The 20129-nt window shown below is 35.2% G+C and overlaps 3 protein-coding genes, 1 non-coding gene and 1 pseudogene across 4 annotated transcripts; 2 read left to right on the top strand and 3 right to left on the bottom strand.

Moving 5' to 3' along the window:
* Positions 1–2819: 2819 nt before the first annotated feature.
* Positions 2820–4566, top strand: LOC106337379 (serine/threonine-protein kinase HT1). The gene is made up of 6 exons (XM_013776477.1): positions 2820–2941; positions 3034–3166; positions 3251–3446; positions 3523–3647; positions 3732–3890; positions 4123–4566. The coding sequence occupies exons 1-6, from the start codon at positions 2820–2822 to the stop codon at positions 4435–4437; spliced, it is 1050 nt and encodes a 349-aa protein (XP_013631931.1). The 3' UTR covers positions 4438–4566.
* A 70-nt stretch (positions 4567–4636) lies between these two features.
* LOC106338820 lies at positions 4637–6255 on the bottom strand (annotated as a pseudogene).
* A 980-nt stretch (positions 6256–7235) lies between these two features.
* Positions 7236–7307, bottom strand: TRNAD-GUC. The gene has a single exon. It is a non-coding gene; the product is annotated as a tRNA-Asp (tRNA).
* Positions 7308–7998: 691 nt separating this feature from the next.
* On the top strand, positions 7999–8656 carry LOC106338821. Its single transcript, XM_013777711.1, has 2 exons — positions 7999–8431; positions 8550–8656. Exons 1-2 carry the CDS (start codon positions 7999–8001, stop codon positions 8654–8656), a joined length of 540 nt encoding a protein of 179 aa, XP_013633165.1.
* A 1226-nt stretch (positions 8657–9882) lies between these two features.
* LOC106338822 (zinc finger BED domain-containing protein RICESLEEPER 2-like) lies at positions 9883–14846 on the bottom strand. Its single transcript, XM_013777712.1, has 9 exons — positions 14786–14846; positions 14620–14714; positions 14435–14516; positions 14318–14391; positions 11822–12304; positions 11592–11742; positions 10201–11512; positions 9995–10092; positions 9883–9911 (listed from the first exon to the last, which is right to left on the bottom strand). The coding sequence occupies exons 1-9, from the start codon at positions 14844–14846 to the stop codon at positions 9883–9885; spliced, it is 2385 nt and encodes a 794-aa protein (XP_013633166.1).
* Between the last annotated feature and the right edge of the window lie 5283 nt (positions 14847–20129).

A 20129-nucleotide genomic window follows, 5' to 3' on the forward strand; every position in this document is an offset into this window, starting at 1 on the left:
GGATTCTGTTAGTTTGGATATCTAAAACAGAAATATACCATAAATGGTTGATTTTGATTTTTTTCTTTACTTATTTTATAATATAGCAATAAAATCTGCGGATATATAGAATTTAACAATTTTTATTGGGTTTTGGATTATATGAAAACTATATACTATCTTTGAAAAAACAGGATACTTTTAAAATATGACATGTTATCTATCATAGAGTAAGGTTTCATGTAGATTAATGGGTTTTTTCGACACAAGTTTTCAAAACCATTTATACGAAATAATTGAATGTTTATGATAATATGTATTGGTGAGAACCTTAGTTTCAAAAAGAATAAAACGTTTGATGATATATGTTATAAGATTTATAGTGTGGTTATATTATATGGTAACTATATAAGTAACATACAAATTAATGAATTATGATAATATTAATAGACATTACATAGGTGATCTGTCGACTAATGAAACAAACTGTATTAATGTAACCATTTATATAATATGGCAATCGAATATTCTCTTTTGGTCATCGTATAGAATATGGAAAATGTTACAACATAACGTTTATTAACTATTAATATGTGCTATTAATATATTAAATATAATTATAATTAAGTTTCGGTGGCAAAATCTGTAAATACTAAACAAAATCAAGAGGATGTAAAAAATGCACTTCAATTTAATAGTATATATAGATTGACTTTAATTTATAAAAATAGTATATAAATTTTATTCAATTTTTTTATAATAGTTTTTTAACTAAAATCAAATTTACTATTATTATATTACTAATTACGAAATTAATCAATGCATTTATTAAAAAAAATATTTAAAATTTTTTGGTAAGATTTGTTAGATTTTTTTTCTCAACAGATTTTGTGATAACTAAAAATAAAATAAAGTATTACAATTAAAATTGATTTGTTGATATATTTAATAAATTAATGTAAATAATCAAATAGATGTAATTGATTATATGGACCTAATATATCTATTTTATTGTAGATAAAAATGGTACTTCTCTTTTAATAGAGAAGATTCAAAATTACATAGTTGCAAAATCATAACTTTCATTATTTGTAATCTTATAACCTTAAATATTTTATGGACTTGTGTTCACAACATGATTAAATTCAAAAGTATATAGTTGGAAATTGTTATTTACATTTTTGAAAAATCTGCTTTGTACGTTGCAGATGGATATATAAGGGATATAGATACAACTGTTGATGAACTGGGAATCCCAACAGAACTTCTCCCTATATGCTACCTACGGTTCCCCTAACCACTCATAGCTTGAAGAAAGCTGATTATGAACCTCTGATTGATGGAGTTCGATCTCGAATGATTATTTGGTCGACAAAACTCTGTTCTTTGTTGGCCGCTTTCAATTAATCCAATCTGTGATTGTAAACAGTATAAACTTCCGAAGCTATGCATTTTGTCTTCCTAAAAGTGTTTCGAGAAAACAGAAAGTCTTTGCACAGCCTTCTTGTGTTCTGGTTCTCCCCGTACTATTTCGAAGGCTAAAGTTGCATGAGAATGGGATGACCTCTGCAAACCCAAAAGTTAAGGAGGAATAGGACTCTTACACAAAATTGCTCAAGTGTTCTCCTTAAAACTGATATGGCGTCGTGTCTCGAATGAGCAATCTCTTTGGATAGAATGGACAGTACATGTCATCTTGTTAAGCTAGAAGGCTGAGTTCTTAATCACCTATGGCTTTAATTGGGTCTAACCCGAATATGACACCCGACCCCAACGTGTACTATCTACACGATAATGGAGTCCAATTTTGATAGAGGCCGAACTTGATCTCATTTCACCATTTTCCAACATGATAGAAAAACAAAAAAAGTGAAATAAGATATATCGTCATTTGTTTAGTTGTTACAATTATATGGTCTCCTTTGTAAAGTACCAAAGGACAGACTGATCTTTAAATTTTATATAAAGTAAAAATTGAAAAAGGGCCCACATTTCTCACCCAACCGACGATTTTTATTTCTCTTTTTGGACCACCATCTTTTATTACACGTACAAATCTTTTGTCCTTTTGTCAATCAATCAAAGAGTGTGGGGTTGTTGAAGAAAAACTAATAAAAGACTTTGTTTTGTTTCTTCCTTTAAAAAGAGAGACTTGTTTCACTGCTCTGACGGTCTAGGAAACTTCCATTTTTTTTGTATTAATTTGACTTTTTCCCGGTTTAAGATTTGTGTAAGTCCGGTTCGTTGGATCAATTTCGGTGATTTCGTCCTGTTTATGCCTCTGTAAATCATGCCGACCAACAAAAAAAAAAGACAGAACAAAATATGGAGAGAGACAAAGACAAAAAGATATGAGATTTCTTGTCACTTTACTTGCACATAAAAAGCGAACATCTTTCGATCATTCAATCTTCTTGTCCTAAACTTATCGAAATCCAAAAAGAAAACAAATGTTTTAAAAATTCATATAAATCTCAAACTCCAACATAAAAAAAAAGTAAGGACTATTAATCATCAAGTTTTGACCACTTCTCTCCATCTGGGTTTCATCTTCAGTTCCCATTTTGTCAACTCAAGTTCAGCCCCAAACAGAGAGAGCGCGATCTTTCTTTTTGTCTTTGCTATTCACAAAATTGAGATTATTGTTTCTTTCTCAAGTCTTTTTTTGTTTTTGATTACATTTATGGACGTCTCTTGATTTCTCTTTATAGCCCCTCTTTCTAAAAGCCATTTTGTTTCTTTCTGATTGTACCAAGAATGAATGATCGTCAAAAGGGTTTCGATTTGACAGGTTTCTAACTATATAAAAAAGATCATCAAAATCTTAAAAACTTTTTGAAATGGGATCTGGAACTGGGTTTTACTCAGATCAACTAGATCCTAAATGGGTCGTTGATCCTCAACATCTCTTTGTTGGTCCCAAGATTGGTGAAGGATCTCATGCCAAAATCTATGAAGGAAAGTAAGTTCATTATCTAGTTTTTGACTTCAGTTATTGTTTCCTTTTTTTAATGGAGTTTGATCTTCTTGGACTGGTTCTTGAACTTGTTTTAGGTATAAAAACAAAACAGTTGCTATAAAGATTATTAAAAAGGGAGAATCTCCTGAAGAGATTGCCAAAAGAGATAGCAGATTTGCAAGAGAGGTCTCTATGTTGTCTAAAGTTCAACACAAGAATTTGGTCAAGGTTCAGCATCTTTCTTGCTAAATGAGTTTGGTTAGAGTTAGAGACAACACTACAAACGTTCTGATTAGTTTTTTTTGTGTGTAGTTCATTGGAGCTTGCAAAGAACCAATCATGGTTATAGTCACTGAGCTTTTACTCGGTGGTACATTGCGTAAATACCTTGTGAGTTTGCGTCCAGGGCGTTTGGACATACGTTTAGCTGTTGGGTTTGCTCTTGACATTGCTCGAGCAATGGAATGTTTACACTCTCATGGAATCATTCATCGTGACCTCAAACCAGGTAACATTTAAAAACCAATAACCACACTTTCAAGACTTTATAAATAAAAAAACTTATAATCATTTTGGATTTGCAGAGAACTTGATCTTGACCGCAGATTACAAGACTGTTAAACTAGCGGATTTCGGTTTAGCTAGGGAAGAGTCACTAACCGAGATGATGACTGCAGAAACTGGTACTTATCGTTGGATGGCTCCTGAGGTAATAACTAATATTCACGACGATGGAATCATTTATTTGGTTCTAGAATTTTGCTTAATCCCAAATTATGGTTTTATTAAACAGCTTTATAGCACGGTCACATTGAGGCAAGGTGAGAAAAAACACTATAACCACAAGGTAGATGCGTACAGCTTCGCCATTGTCTTGTGGGAGCTTATCCACAACAAGTTACCTTTCGAAGGCATGTCAAATCTCCAAGCTGCTTACGCTGCTGCATTCAAGGTTTGTTTCTTGAATCCTACTTTTTGGTTCTTGACTTCTTGATTCCGACTGTTTTAGTCTTGAATGTCAACAGTTTTGAGTTTTGATGCTCAACTGAATGATTCTTGATACCAAGAGTTGGTTCTTGATTTGGAAACCTTTTGGTTATTGATTCTCAAACCTTTTATATTACTGGTGAAACTGGTTGTGCTTAACCGGATTGTTTATCTGTTTGTTTACATTTTCCGGTTAGAACGTGAGGCCTAGTGCAGATGATTTACCGGAGGATTTAGCAATGATAGTAACATCTTGCTGGAAAGAAGATCCAAACGACAGACCAAACTTCACAGAGATTATTCAACTTCTCTTACGTTACCTCTCCACAATCTCAGCACCGGAGCTTGTTCCTCCCTCAATGAAACGTGTTTTCTCGTCAGAAAACACCGTTCTGCCACCAGAATCGCCGAGAACTTGCTCACTGATGGCTGTTAGAGACGGAGATCAGATTACTACAGACACAAACTCGCCTGAGAAGGAAGGCAGAGGAAGCTTCTTTTTCTGCTGCTAATTTTAGATGATTGTGATTGGTTTATTGGTTAATAAAAGGGAACTGAGAGGAAGTGGTTTAAAAAATATAATGAATAATAAATGTATTTAATTTGGTTAAAGATTTACAGCTTAGAGTTATTGTTATAAATTTGTTGAAATTATGTATAGTTTGGTTATGTTTTTCAATTACTACCAGATATGAAGAAACAAAACAAACAAGGTCTTGTTATGTCAACAATACATAGGACTAAATTGTATCCTAATGAAGAATCCTAGCTGAACCAACATAGATCATGTATCCAACTTCCAGCAGACTTAACCAAAAGTAGAAAACATTAGAGTTTGCTCACTAGTTAACTCTTTGGAAAAAACTTGACCTGGATTTTGCACTTGGACGAAGCTCTTGGAATCATTAGCAGGTCAGCCATGATTTGCAGCTTTGCTTCACTTGATGTCGCCCGAGTACAAACCTCCACCAGCTCAAGGCATGGCAACTTTCCCAAGAAATGCTTCATTTGTTCAAGCTCGTTGACAGAACCATTGTACTCGTTTATCTTCAGGACCTCCACCGGACAAGACAATAGGCAAGAATACTCTGAATAATCATAGTGTACGGAACCCATAAAACAAAATAAAAGAAATATTTACAATTACAATTTGGATTCAAGATTTACTATAGCAAATAGCTTCAGGGATATATACCTCGATGATGAGAGTCGTTAGATTTGGAAATTTCTTTACCACATTTGTTAGAGAAAACCAACATCGTTCAGAAAGGCCAAGAGATAACTGAGACACCATTACAAACATTGGGATTGATTCATTCAAGACATCAAACATCTGAAACATTAAAAAAAAAAAAAAAAATTCAGCAATCAATTGCAACTTCAAGATTATAATCAAAAGAGAGCTGGGGCACAGTTTACCTCCACAGCTTCACTGGTTAAGCTCAAAATCCCAACGTTTTTTAAACGATTAATCAGAGTCATGGGATAGAAAGTAGTTGCATGGTAAGGCCTCCAGACACCTTCCTCATCAACCCAAAGATTGAGATTAGCTTCAACAAGGGAGTTGAGATTAACAATTAGATACTCCTTGGGAACATAGTCAGAATACTCCAAGTAGGTTAGAGGAGGAGTATCGAAGCTAACGTTATCAAACTCATGGGTAAGACACCGAGAATCAACTCTAATGTTCTCCTCGTCAGTTTCATCATAAGAAAACCACTACCTACGTCGAATAGTGAGTCTCTTAAGGGTCGTACTAGAGACGGTGGATTGAGAAAGAAGCGTATTAAACGCGCAGCGGCCATCGGAACCAAAGAACCGAACAGAGTCTAGAACAAGAGACTTGAGAGATGGAAGACAGACATCCGCATGGATAGCTTCAATGACAAAACCAGAACCTAGTTTCATAGTAGAAACTGTCTTGCAGGTAAAAACATCACAAGGCAGTGAATAATAATAATGTCGTTTTCTGGCAACTTTGATGTGGAGTTCAAGAACCAAAACACCACGGTTCACCACGTGACGGAGACAACGGTTGATAAGGTCTTCATACCGAGCGACATGTTTACATTTGAGTGAGAATGTCCTGACGCGAGAGCTGACAGGTAGAGCCAATCAGCCAATACTCGATCCGCGAAATCCTTGAAACGTCCTCCTGCACGTTTAAGTGAGCCACTGAAGTGAAGGTTTGGTATGATGGTGACGAGAGTACGCCACCGTTTTGAGAGAAGAGTAGCGAAAGCAGCTTCCTTTGCAGAGAGAAAGGAACCAATGTGGTGAAGAATCTCATCTGGTAGATCACTGATTCTATCCTTTTTTTTTTTTTTTTTTTTTTAAAATCCAAGAGAAACCCTTTTCACTGCTAAGAAGAAAAAGAAACGAAACTCAATTCTAGACTTTAAATCAGCCAGAGTAACTAAAATGGGAGGTTTGCAGAAATACTGGTAGACGGTGACGAAGAATCTGATCAACTCTTCAGTAGAACGGTGAATCGATTTACATTATTAGTAAACCGAATTTTCCATCTTTGAAGCGAACTTTGAGCCTGGGGTGGGTGTTCGGTTATCCGTTCGGGTTCGGATAGGGTATTTCGAATTTTCGGGTATTTCGGTATAGAGGTGTAGAACCTGTTCAGGTATTTCTGTACTTCGGATCGGGTTCGGATATTTTTAGTTCAGATTCAGTTATTTTGGATCAGATTCGGATATTTAGATTTTGAAAACAAAAATGTCATTTCTCAAATTTCTTGTATTTAAAAATATTACTTTCACATAATTAATTTTTTTTATTTTAATAGATTAAATGGTTAATAGATTTGGACATGACATTTTGAAACTAAAATGACATCAATTTGGTTATTGTTTTTAAGTTTTGGATGTAACTTTTTTGTTAATTCTTGAAATAAAAAGCTTAGCATGCATTTTAAATGAGTATCAAATCATTTTCTCCGTAATTGTATGTATATCATATGAACTTAAAGTATGTGTAATATCAATATAAACATTTTATATAAGATGAGAGATAAAAACTACAAATATAAGGTTAATTATACATATGTTCGGTTATCCATTCGGATTCGGATATTACCCGTTCGGGTTCGGATATCCAATCTCTCCTAATTCAATATCCGTTCGGATATTTTGCTATGCTAATTCGGTTCGGATTTCGATTCGGATTTTTCGGATCGGATTCGGGTGCCGCTTCGGATATCGGGTATAGTGTTCACCCCTACTCTGAGCAATGGTGGATCAATCTTCAAAAAACCCGCAAATGCATCGCAAAGAATATGTCTTGGAAATAAAATAAAATGCGCCGTTGCCGGGGATCGAACCCGGGTCACCCGCGTGACAGGCGGGAATACTTACCACTATACTACAACGACTTTGTTGCAAGTGATAATAATAGTTCTAAATTAATTAATAGTTTTGTACTAGTACCCAACTATTCGTATTTCTTTTAATTTCCCCAAAATCTGTTTTAATTCTCCAGTATTTCGATCTTAGGAGACAATTGTTAGATTTCAATTCTCTAAATCGCCCATGATCATGTAACACGTTATTGTTGATAGAGTTGTGATACATGTCCACGGTTTACAGTTTGTAATTTGTGATCAATAAAATCATTGAGTTGGCAAAAAAAAAGAGAGTTGTGATACATGTATACGAAAGAATCAAATTATTACTTGAGGATAGAAAGTAAATATTTGTATAGTAAATGGGAATGATATGAAACAAAATCATATCTTCCTATACATAAATTTGTATATGTCACAAATATTTGTTACTTTCAGTTGACTTGAAATTGGATGATTAAGGAAACCTTCGAGTGATTTTCGGATTTAATTTTCATTGAAGAGAATAAATTAGCAGAAATGGAAACTCAAAATCAGGCAAAAATAAATTCGCAGGATTCGAAATCGCGATATTTCACCGATGGTTTTTATATATAAATTCAGATTGTGATTCATTGCACTAATCGCAAGTCTCATCTCATTGTTTCTTTTTCTTTTGGTTTTCTGGTTGGTTCATCGTACGGTTATCTCGAGGAATCTCGGTTTGTTACCACTTTTAACAATGTCACAGATTAGAGGAAACAGTGTCAAACCGTTGCGCACAATTCGAATTCCATGGTTTGATAACTCGGATATAATCAGAAGTTTGAACAAAACTCTGATCGGTAGGATTACGAATCCTGACACTCAGAATGTCGGATCATTAGTTTCAATGATGCCCAAAATCTGGAAACTAGATGATGATCGTGTAACCGGTAAGGATTTGGGTTTGGGAAAGTTCCGGTTTGATTTCAAGAGAGAAGAAGATATTCTTGAAGTGCTCAAAACAGAGCCTTTCAGTTTTAACCAATGGATGGTTTCGATTGTAAGATGGGAACCGGGTGTACACAAAAACCACCCGTCTGATATAACGTTTTGGGTCACACTCGTTGGTGTTCCTACCCATTTGTGGGAAGATCGGGTTTTGAGGAGAATCGGGGACGAGCTTGGTACGGTTCGAGAAGTTGATGAAGTCAATGCAAGGGTTAAAGTGACTGTCGATGGTACGAAGCCATTGTGTTTCGAAATACCGGTTCTGTTTGAAACCGAGGAGGTGGATGTGAAGGTGGAGTATGAGAAGCTTTTCGGTTATTGTGCGACTTGTTTTCGTCTTTCTCATGATAAAGAGTCTTGCCCTGAAAGCGACTTACACAAAGATGTGGAGGAAGAGAGAGATTTGAAGATGCATGCAACTATTTGCATGGTGGATTGAACCACGTAAACCGTCTAAAGATTGTCAAACCGGCTCGTCATTTTCTTTTTTTTTTAATCGTTAGTATTGTTCAATGAAGACGAGAGTTATGGTCACTCCTCTCTCGAATTTTCATATTTCCCTTTGCTTGAAGGAATTACGATTCCATTTTCTTTTCATTTGTATTGTTTCCTGTTTAAGAAATAAAACATAATTCATAAGATTGGCAGTTTTAGTCTCCATTTACGATTCGTGTGTTCTTAGTTATTATTACATCAAGTTCTTAACTTCAAACGAAATATTTGATAAAATTCATCCGCATTATACAGATAATGTTCTACTTTCTAAGTTACAGATACAAGTTTATGAAAAACGTATCAGCATGATGTCCCATGGTCAAGAAAGCAACACCACTTCTCACTTTAATTTCAGATAACAATTATAAAGAAAAGGACAACGACATGAAAAGAAAGAACAAGGAAGGAGCGAACTAGAACTAAATAAAAGTGGAAGTTAAGTTACAAAAAAAATAAAAGTGGAAGTTACAGCAGAGTTACTGTATAGGGAGAACCATAAAGAAGAATGAGTGGATGTGCGTGATCTTCACGCTTCACCGTTTCAGGTAGGGGTGGGCAATCGGGCGACCATTCGGGTTCGGTTCGGTTCTAATCGGGTTTCGGGTTTATGAAAATCAGCCCCATTCGGGTATTATAAAAGTTCGGGTCGGTCTCGGTTCGGGTTCGGGTCGGGTTTGGTAATACATCCTAAACCCGGTTGAACCCATTTAATGTTCGGGTTTCGGGTTTAAATCGGGTATCGGATATCCAAATACCTATATGTTACCGGAAAGTACTAATTTAAACTTGTATTTGTATGAGAAAACAGAGTTGTAATGTTGACCATGCATACGTCCCTGCTTACAAAGTTTATATTTCTTGGTACAATGCGTACAAAACGTGAAGTAGTATCTCGTAACAATGAACCTATTGTGTTCATCCAGAACAAAACATGAAGTAACAATATCAAAACGTAAATAATGAAAGCAAATCTCTAAACCTTTATTAAAATACAACGTACTAAGAAAAGGACACAAATATAGAAAAACACCAAAACCTTAAAAGCAATTGTCAAAGCTAGAACACGACAATATCTCAAATGAAAAGGAAATAAAAACCAACACCAAAATGAAAACAAAAAGATCTCCAGCTTCAAGCTTCAGTCTTCAAGTCTTACATTCCCAAACTCTGCAAAGACAAACAAAAGAATGGTTAAAACGTGGAACAAATATATGAAGTGTTATAAGACTAAGACTGAAAGTTAAGTGTACCTTTCTCAAGCTTGTCTAGCATTTCAACTTCAGCTAGAATCTGCTCATTAGTTTGGACTCTTTCAGCAAACTTGATATCAGCTTTCATCCATTGCTCACTACACATCAGCACTTCTATCATGTAGTGAGTGAGACAGCTTCTATATGGTTCTAAAATTCTACCACTTGTGCTAAAAGCACTTTCAGAAGCCACAGAGGAAACCTACATCGCCAGTAGATCCCTTGCCATCTCTGCCAAAACTGGAAACTTGATTCTGTGCACCTTCCACCAACCGAGAATATCAAACTCAAATCCCATCATAAGCTTCTGATTCTCAACAGGTTCCTTCAAGTACATTTCCAGCTCATCCCTTGCCTCATTTTCTGTTTCAGAAACAAGTTCCTTGTACACATAATCCATCCTCTCATAACCGAAATCTTCAACAACCAACTTCAACCTCTCCATTTGCTCTTGAGTCTCCTGAACACTCGTAGATGGTGTTTGCTTCGTCTGAGAGGATTGAGTACTAGCACCTTTGAAACGGCTAGAATACTCCTGGAACATGCTTGTAAGGAGATCAAGAACAGACGCAGTCATTTCCTTAGACTTGAAACTGGCCTTCCCATACAGTTTCTCAAACCATAAGTTTGCGAAATTCATCTTCTTCCTTGGATCGATTATTGATGCAATGATCAACATCCTATTCACATTCTTCATGCCATCCCAATACTTCAGAAACTTGTGCAACATATCTTCAGCTTTCAGCTTTAAATCTAGGTCTAGGTTGTTAGCCAATGCCGTGAGATTCCTCTCAATTGTCACTATCTCACCATAGCATTTGTAGGAGTTGACTTTTGAGGAAGCAGAGACAACCAAGGTGCTGTTGTAGAATATGATTAGAAACCTCTTAAGCTTATCCACAGCATTCCAATCAACAACATCAGGCGGTCCTTGCCTCTTAACCCCATTTTCTACTTCTAAAAAGTAGTCATTATACAACATGTCCTCTGCTTCCATCCTATCAAAAGCATCTCTAAACTGTAATGCTCTAGACAGCATGAGGAATGTTGAATTCCACCTAGTCTTAACATCCATAGGCAGGCTACCTCGTGTCATCTTCCCAGTAGTAACCCTTTGTTCAAATGAATTCAACCTATTGCTAGAAGATCGAACATACTGGACTGCATTACGGATGGCAAGCACATTATCACCTAAATCACCTAGACCCTCTTTAGCTATCAAGTTAATAATGTGTGCACAACACCTCATGTGCAGAAAGTTCCCCTCCAACACTAAAGCATCAGGCGACACTTGACTGAAATCCCTATGGAATCTCCTAATAGCTGAGGTATTGGCAGTTGCATTGTCTACCGTAATAGAAAACAATTTCTGAATTCCCCAATCAGCTAAGCACTCGAGAAGAAAAGTAGAAATTGTCTGACCTTTATGATCCATGACCAATTTGAAACCTAGAATGATTTTCTTCAGCTGCCATGTTGGATTAACAAAATGTGCAGTCACAACCATGTAGATTGCACCTGCCAAGAAACAATAACATCTGGTTAGAACGACAACCAATGTTTTCGTTTTCAATTTTCAGAAATAAAAAACGCTTACATGTCACCTGAGAAACCCAAATGTCAGTGGTGAGTGAAACTCTTTGCTGGTTAGTGTATAACCATCTCTTCAATGCCTCTTTCTTCTTCACAAACATCTCCACAATATCTCTAGTTGCAGTTCTTCTTGAGTGGGGCTTGTAGAGGTTAACCTTCATCGAAATGAAAAAAAGTATCATTAGTTTCAGAAATATACAAAAACATTAACAATGCAAATATACAATGCTTTACCTTGTTGCAGAAGTGTTTCCAGCCTGTACTTATAATGAAAGAAAGAGGCAACTCAGCTAACACCAATAACTCATTTGAGGCTTCTCTGAAAACCGTCTCAGACACCTTTGATGATTTCACATTGCCTTCATCATCGATCCTAGTTTGATTCTTCCCTTGGCTGATTACGTGGGCTTGGTACTCTCTGCAGATTTGCAGGTGCTTCATGAGATTGGAAGTTCCTGATTTTGTCTGACATGAGAAGAGCTTTTGACAGTAGTGACAAATGCACTTGTCACGGCTCTCCTTTGTTCCGGTGTAGTGTTTCCACACACCAGACCTCGACACAACAACTTTTGGCACCTTATTTGCCCGAGAACTCTCTCCACACGGTGTTTCTGCTTCCTTCCTCTTCCCACGCCTATCAATAGTTTCACAGTCTACATATTCAACTTCTTTGTCAGCTCCACTGTTTTGTTGATTTTTAGAAGACGATGAATCCATCTACAAGAAATAAAGCAGAAGCAGTACTTATTAGGACATGAAGCACTGACACAATACACATATACAAACATGATGCTTCAAACAAACAATAGACCTGACCAAACACTAAACAAGACTAATTATAATTGTGTACCTGCTTGGTTGAAAAAATAAAAGATTTCTTTATTTCACTTCCTTCCATTTAAGTTTAACATACAAGCGACTTGAAATCTTATTCTAAATACAAATAAAACCAAAAAAAATAATTGCCAAACATATTCAAAGTAACAAACGGTAAACTAGCAAGCTTCTAAAACAGAACATATATATACAAAAACAAGTTGACAAACATCAAAACAGAACAAACATAAAGACAAGACAAGGTTTTTATCTACAACAAGTTGATAACATATAATTAAATATACAACACGTAAAGAAACAAATCAGTTACTGACTATCACGAGTTGACTATCTACAAAAAGAAGTAAGACATAAGAAATTCTTCTATTGACTAACACATAATTACAAGTACGACAAGTTTAAGAGACAAGACACGAATATATGTAAAAGAGAAAACCAAAATACTTGAAATACAAAGACACTTACGAACCCGAAATAACTAGGAAAGGATTTTGGGTATCGGGATTCAGGGAGATTAAGATTTTTCAAGAGAGAAAGTTGAGATTTTTAGGATATTCTTCATATCGAATCCTAAATCGAAAGAGGGGAAATAGGAAAGATAGAGTCTTAGGGTTTTTAGTTCGGGTATACTTTAAACCCGATTGGATCTGGGTATTTTACCCGAACCGGTCCATAACTCATTATACCAAATTATTAGTTTCATTCGGGTTTTTTGCAAGATCCGAATCCGGTCCGACCCGGTTTTATCGGTGCGGGTTCGGTACGGGTCATCGGGTCCGGATTATTTGCCCTGGCCTAGTTTCAGGCATGGAACAGTTGAAACTTAATGCATATTCGCCGCATGCAAGACACCTGTATGTTGACTTTGGGGAAGATAGAGTAAAGTCAAACTGTGGGTTTGGTGAGATTTGTGGTTGGTTTCACGTGGAAGGTCGAAAACATGACTTACGCAAGAGGTAAATTACAATCTGATGACTCGGTGCATTTGAAAGCTGCATCACTCAGATCAGGGTCGCAATCCAGGCAAGGTGATTTCGTGATTTGTTAAGACTCGGATACTTCACAGATTGTCAAGAAGATATTGCAACTTTGATGTTCTTGACATGTTATTTGAGAGCTTTTGTGATTGTAATTAGCTTATGACTTCTTTGAGAATCCTAGAAGCTAACTCACTCAAAGGTATCAATTCGCTTCTTATGGCCTTTAAATGTTTTGATCTTCAATATGTTGCAAAGACATATACCAAATAACGAAAACTTTAATGAATCAAAACTTCATTTCGCAGATTCTTTGTTCAAGGCAGACAAAAAGTTTTTTTTTTATTTAATATCTGTATTGCACCACAGCTGGTTAGATCTTTCTTGGAAAACTAGAGTTATACTTTATTTGTAACAGTTATAACAGTTATAATATCTTCAATTTTGTAACAGATACTTTTTTTTTTCTTGTTCAACGCAGCTATACTTATGTATCAATATCTATATATATATATGAGGTCTCCACTACTTCCAAGATATCGGATGCTTCATAAAACAGAAACTAACCACCCTGCTATAAAAGTCTATAATCAATGATTAGTTAACCAAACTTTTTTTTTTAAAATAAAAATATTATTAATCCACCCGTTAGACGGGAATTCAGAAAGTGATGACAAGGCCGATTTGAACAAAATATCCCAAAAACATTCAAAATCAAAGCTAGTTTCGCCCACCCACTAAACCCGGTACGTTCCACTAATCCGATCTCAAAATTTCTAATATACCAGATACCGTTCTCTACCATTGATAAAACCACGGTTACGTGAGGTTCTCCTCGTTGCCTCGGATGCCGGGAATATCCGTGCAATCTCCGGAGTAGCTAGCATCTAGTGAACGCCTCAGAACCCATAATCACCTCTGCCGGTAAACGCTCAGGAGCAGTAGATGAGGGGATCAGAACAAAACCTTTGAAAATCGCTCCAAACCCACCTGCACAATCACCTACAGCGCCCAAAGACTCCACCAAACAGACACATGGACAGCCTGACGGAACCAAACTTGCAAGAAGACGGGAACGGGATGGTCGCCGCTAGTGGTCCAGAGAGCTCCAAGACCTGCAAGACTATAACTAAACAACACTACCATGAGCACGAGCACACGTCACTGGGATGCATCGCCTAGTCGCCTGATCCACCGAAAGATCCAAACCCTTGTGACCAGGAAGAGCTCGGACTCCTCGTCAGACGCCTTCTCCGAGAACCGAAAATAAGTGAGCCTTGACATCAAAAGCTGAACCGGTGGAACGGAGCCAGCTAACACACATAACAGAGCACAAACCCAATAGAAGCCAGTCGACAGAGCTCTAAATAGGTTACAAAAGAACACCAAGCCGAAAGAGGAGAAAGGATGAACTGAAGGTGACGAAGCCGCTTCGAAAGAGCCATTGATGACTATTTCGACACCACGGCTAAGTAACACTCCACGAGCCAAGGCCACAACCCCAACACCACGTTGACAGCAAGGGAATTAAGCTCGCCTCTGAGAAAATCGATATTTTAGAGCGGTCAAGACGAGGGATGACTGACCTCGTTCCTCCGAGACACCAAGGACGGAACTTGTTATAACAAAGATATCGATTTTCAAAGTTGTTATAACAAAGAGGACGAAACTAGTACTTGATGCGTTGAACCGTACTGTGTTTTTAATCGCGGACGCAATCTTTGATTAATTCAAGGCTTAGATACGGCCTAATGATACTTGAATAATGTTCAAGTTCACTGTTACATCTAATTAATAATTTGTGTGCAACAAACTATCAATAAGAAAATTAATCACATCAGTATTAGTCAGGGGACAAGATAAACAAGTTGTCTGGATTATGCCAAACAGTAAGCATGCAGTCACGCGAATGTCACGTGTTGTTGGCTCTACATCATCCTTCGCCACCTTTTAAATTTTTTTTAATTTACATTTATCGATTATATTTTTATTGTTTAATAAGTATACTATTTTGAGAGGTTTACAAGTGGTTTTCACAGATTTTTATTTATTTCAAGTGGATTGAGAAACGAGGGAACATCATGAACTTTGGAGAAACACACAATTTCATGACTTGTCTCTGTTCAGTTATTTTTTGCTTCAAAAATATTGCCTTTTTTGGTCGGCCAAAAACATTATAATGTGTGTTAAAATGTGTGTCGCTGAATTAATTGTTTGCTAGATGATAATCCGTGCGCATGCGTGAAACGAGTTTATTATACTAATGTTTGTTGACTTTAATATTTTGCAATACTACAATTTTTATCTATTTTAAAATGACGAATAAAAATGTTAATCTATTAAATGTATCATTGTTGTTGAAAAGTTAACGTATTACAGTTCATTTTAATTATTTTTAAGATTTCATATGCATAAAAGAAAGCGGCTGACACAAATCACAAAAATCAGATAGGCAACATCGATTATAAAATGACGAAAGGGGATTAGGTTTTCTGCTCTCGATTTGTTTACTATTGACTCTCCATGAGTGATCTCATTTTCTAATTCTATAAAATTATGTTTTCGTTCTCGTTTCTGTTTCACTGATATGAGTTTTGTTTTTTGTAACTCTTCTGTGAATTCAGTGAATTACATAAGTGTCAAATAAAAAAGAGGGACATCTGTAAAAATTAGTTACACTCCATATACATATTTAAGAATCAAAATTTTGAAGAAAATCACCGGCAAACTCTATTCACAGTTTAGTGTTCAAATCTAATATATCAAGATGTTATAGAATATAAGTGCAGACTCAAAATATAAATGTCTGTCTAGTATACCAGTTCTGTCTAAATATCATCTAATTCTAGAACAGCAAAACAAATTACTTATTTTATTAACCTACGCTTTCGAGATTTAGTTACTTAAGAATATACCGATAAAAAATCTATAACAATAAAGTATGGTATTCTCTCTTCTCCTTGTGCCATGTCATCATGGAGAGAGGGGAAAATTGCGACACGTACCAAAACCTCTGCGATTTTTTCCGCCAACGGTTCTGTAATTGAGCGTTTGAGAAGTGGGCTTTTATTACAATGAATAGGTTAAGCCCGAACTCCAAGCCCGGTTAAAGCCCCATTCAGTATTAGGGTTCGTCGTCGTCTTCTTCTTTCACATGCGACCTCCACGATGTAATTCAGAGACTTTAAGCGTCGATCTGAGCTATAATAATATTAACTATTAGTATTCATACATGTCAACGGAATCGTAAGTGGTCTAGTGGTTTAGGTTTGTGACGAGGGAGAGTTTGGCCTCATGTTCGATTCCCTTGAACACCAAGTTTTTTAAAATTCCAAAATGACGTCGTATGAATTTAATAGAGAGTAGAGACGGAGATTAACCCTGTTAACTCAATCTGTTAACTTAAAATTGGCTTCGTCAAACTTAGTGGAAGCTTTATATTGTTAGTCACGATAAATTGATGCTTTAAATGGTCTAGGGTAAAGTTTATGCTTTTTTCAACCAGATTAGAAAGTTAATGATTTAAATGATTATTTTCCCATTTTTTCATATAAATCAGTTTTTTTCCCTAGATCACACGACAAAGAAATCTATAATAATAAATGAGTAATAATAAAGAAGACTTCTCTCCCTTCTCCTGTATCCACGTCAGCAATCACCTAGGGGCTTTTTTTGACACATGGAAGCTCTTCTTTATTCTTCATCTCACTGTTTTACGTTCACAAAATGTATGTGCCAATGGAACAAAGCAAAAAGAACCTGTGACGGCCCGTGTAACATAAGCATATTATCGGCCCAAACACCACGCTCAAACAATCTCCATCCATGCCGTGCTGCCTTTTCGTCTTCTACTGCGATCCCTAACCTCGCCGCACGTTTCAAGTCGCCGATGTAACGACTGCCGTCCACAACTACGAATCATCAAATCGTATTCATCACCATCACAATTCAAAGTCACAGTAGCTCTTCACATCTCCCTGCCTTCTCCCTATATATTCTCTTAAGCTATATATTTACATCCCGTAGTACGTGTTTCTCTCTAATTTTTTTAATATTTCTTGAAATGGGTTTTAAGCATTCCTACTCTTTGCGTCATTCCTAATCTTATTTTTTTCTTTTGTTGTTGTCCAGGTGGAGACAAAGATTAGAGAAACGACAAAGAGTCTGGAGAAGCAACTATGCAAACTTTTTTTCTTTTCAGGCAAGTTTTAACTTTTCTTTCACGAGTTTTGTCTTTGGTTTCTTCTCAATTCTATGATATGATGATAAAAAGTTACTACAACTTTGTTTCCCATTATTGCAGATCAACAAAGGAGCCGATTCAATCAGCAAAAGCTTCAGAATTGTAATCCAGAAGAAAAAGCAGCTGATTTTGGGCAAGTTCTTCCTTATGCTAATGACTGATGTGTTTGAAAATTATGTCATTCAAAAGGTCTGTTCCTACTTGACCTTATGCCTTATATTGCATTGTTTTGAGACTATCCCTTATTTATTTGACCATGTTTCAGTTTTTGAATGCGGCAACCCATCACGGAGAAACGAACTCGCGGATCAACTCATCGGACAGATAGAGTACCACTTTGTCTGCCGTTGTACGGATGTGAAGTGATACAAAAGGTATAAAGCTATGAAAAATTGTACAAATAGTGGACTCAGGGGTGAAAATTTGTTTTAGTGTAGGCTCTTCATATCATAAGACCTGATCAGAGAGTTCGTTTAGGAAATTAACTTGACGGGGAGGCCATGATATGTGTTTGAAACCAAAACGGAAACCATGTGATCCAGAAATGGATTCATGTTTAGCTGCATTCCTTGGTCAAGTTTCCACGCTCTCTATCCATCCTTATGGCAGCCATGTTATACCAGTAATAAGAAATCAATTAAACAATTGTTTCCTTCTCCTTATCTTGGTTTCTCTCATTCTTACACAATAACAATGCATCTTTACGTTTTTGTTTCCCTTATGTACAATATAGAGGCATCTGGAGCGTTTTTCAAATGAGCATCAGTCTCAGTTCCTTACCGAGGAGATACATGGAATCAGTATGTATCCTTCCAAGGACCAATATGGAATAAACAAAATCCCACAGTTTGTTAACCACTCAACACGTAAAACCAATGTTCCTATTTGGCATCATGTCTTGGGAGAAATTTAAAGCTTTGTGCCAAAAATATTTAGAAGATTTTGGTGTGTTGAGAGACCAGTTTAGATTATACAGCTTTCATGTTCATCTTCTTGAACTTTACGTGGTTATTGTTTCGTACGGAGATGATTTATGTTACTGGTTTAATAAAATGCTCTGCTGGAGCCATATATCCAAGGAGAGGACATGATCGGTCATGCTAGGACGGGGATAAGAAAGGTTTTGCTTTTGAAATTCCAGTCAATTGACGAATCATTGACTTTGTTTTGTCTAAAACATTTTTTTCTATTCTTTTAATATTAGAACCGATTCTATTTGTTTGACAAATTTAAAATTACTTTTTAATTATTCAAAATTATATATAAGATAGGTGAGCAAGATGAAAGTTAACTAAAGTTATAGGTTAACATCTACATATTATTTAAGCTTGCTTATTTAGGTTATTTCTTAAATCAACTATTAAATTTATAAATAATACTAATAATTTTGATTTAGCTTTATTGATTTTTAGGTCCCTTTATTTGATTTTCTGTTTTCAAATAAAAGTATAAACTGCCATGTAAACAAACCTATAAATAAACTTTTTATTTGAGTTATTTCACCCAATAATTAAACTTATCAGCTAACTAAAGATTTACAAAATTTACGTTTATGCAATTTTGGTGTAATATACTACTAGATTTTGATCCGCGCAACCGCGCGGATTTTGGTTTTCATTTATTTTTATATAAATATTTTATTTTTAATTCTAAATTGATATATATTATAATGTATATGTATCTATCAATTTTTAAAACATAATAAGTTTACTATATATTTTTTCATTGAATAGATTGTTTCAAACTTTCACATGTATTTGTATCTTCTTCTATATATATTTTCGGATTATTAATTCATTATTAAAATCATAAATATATATATATAAAGATTAGTAAAATATTGTTTTATTTTCCTATTCAAAGATATTATAACATTTCACAAATTTAGAAAGTTTTTTAAAAAATAAAATTTTCGCTTCATAGATTAATTTTATCGAGTAAATAATTAAACATTTAATTTTTTATTTAATTTTTAAAATAAACTATATAGTTTAAAATTTGTTTTCATTGGTTTAAGGTAGTAAAGATTAATCATTGTTAGATAATATGATTTTTGTTATTTAAAAAAAAATCTTTATAATTTTAAAAGTTAACATCAACAAATATTTAAATATTTAGCATATAGAAGTATAGTATTACAACATTAAATTATATCTATTTAATTTATACTATCTATAAATCCAATGGATCATCTATTGTTTAAATCCAATTATTGATAGCCCAATAAAAAAAATTTGTAGGCCTAAAATTTAAATGATAAGATTATATATTAAATGTAACATTACTTTATAGGAATATGTCCATTAGGTCTATTTTTTAAAAAATCACATATGAATCAAAGTTGTGACTTCTGTTTTAATATATAAGATACATATCAAAAGACAATTAGTGTGGTAAAAAAACCAAAACACTATGGCTTGAATGTTGCATAGAAAAAATGTTTAAATGGTTTAAATAAAATCATGATTTTATAAACATATCAAAA

The sequence above is a fragment of the Brassica oleracea genome, chromosome C4 (genome assembly GCF_000695525.1).
Source record: "Brassica oleracea var. oleracea cultivar TO1000 chromosome C4, BOL, whole genome shotgun sequence".
In the NCBI taxonomy this organism is placed as follows: domain Eukaryota; kingdom Viridiplantae; phylum Streptophyta; class Magnoliopsida; order Brassicales; family Brassicaceae; genus Brassica; species Brassica oleracea.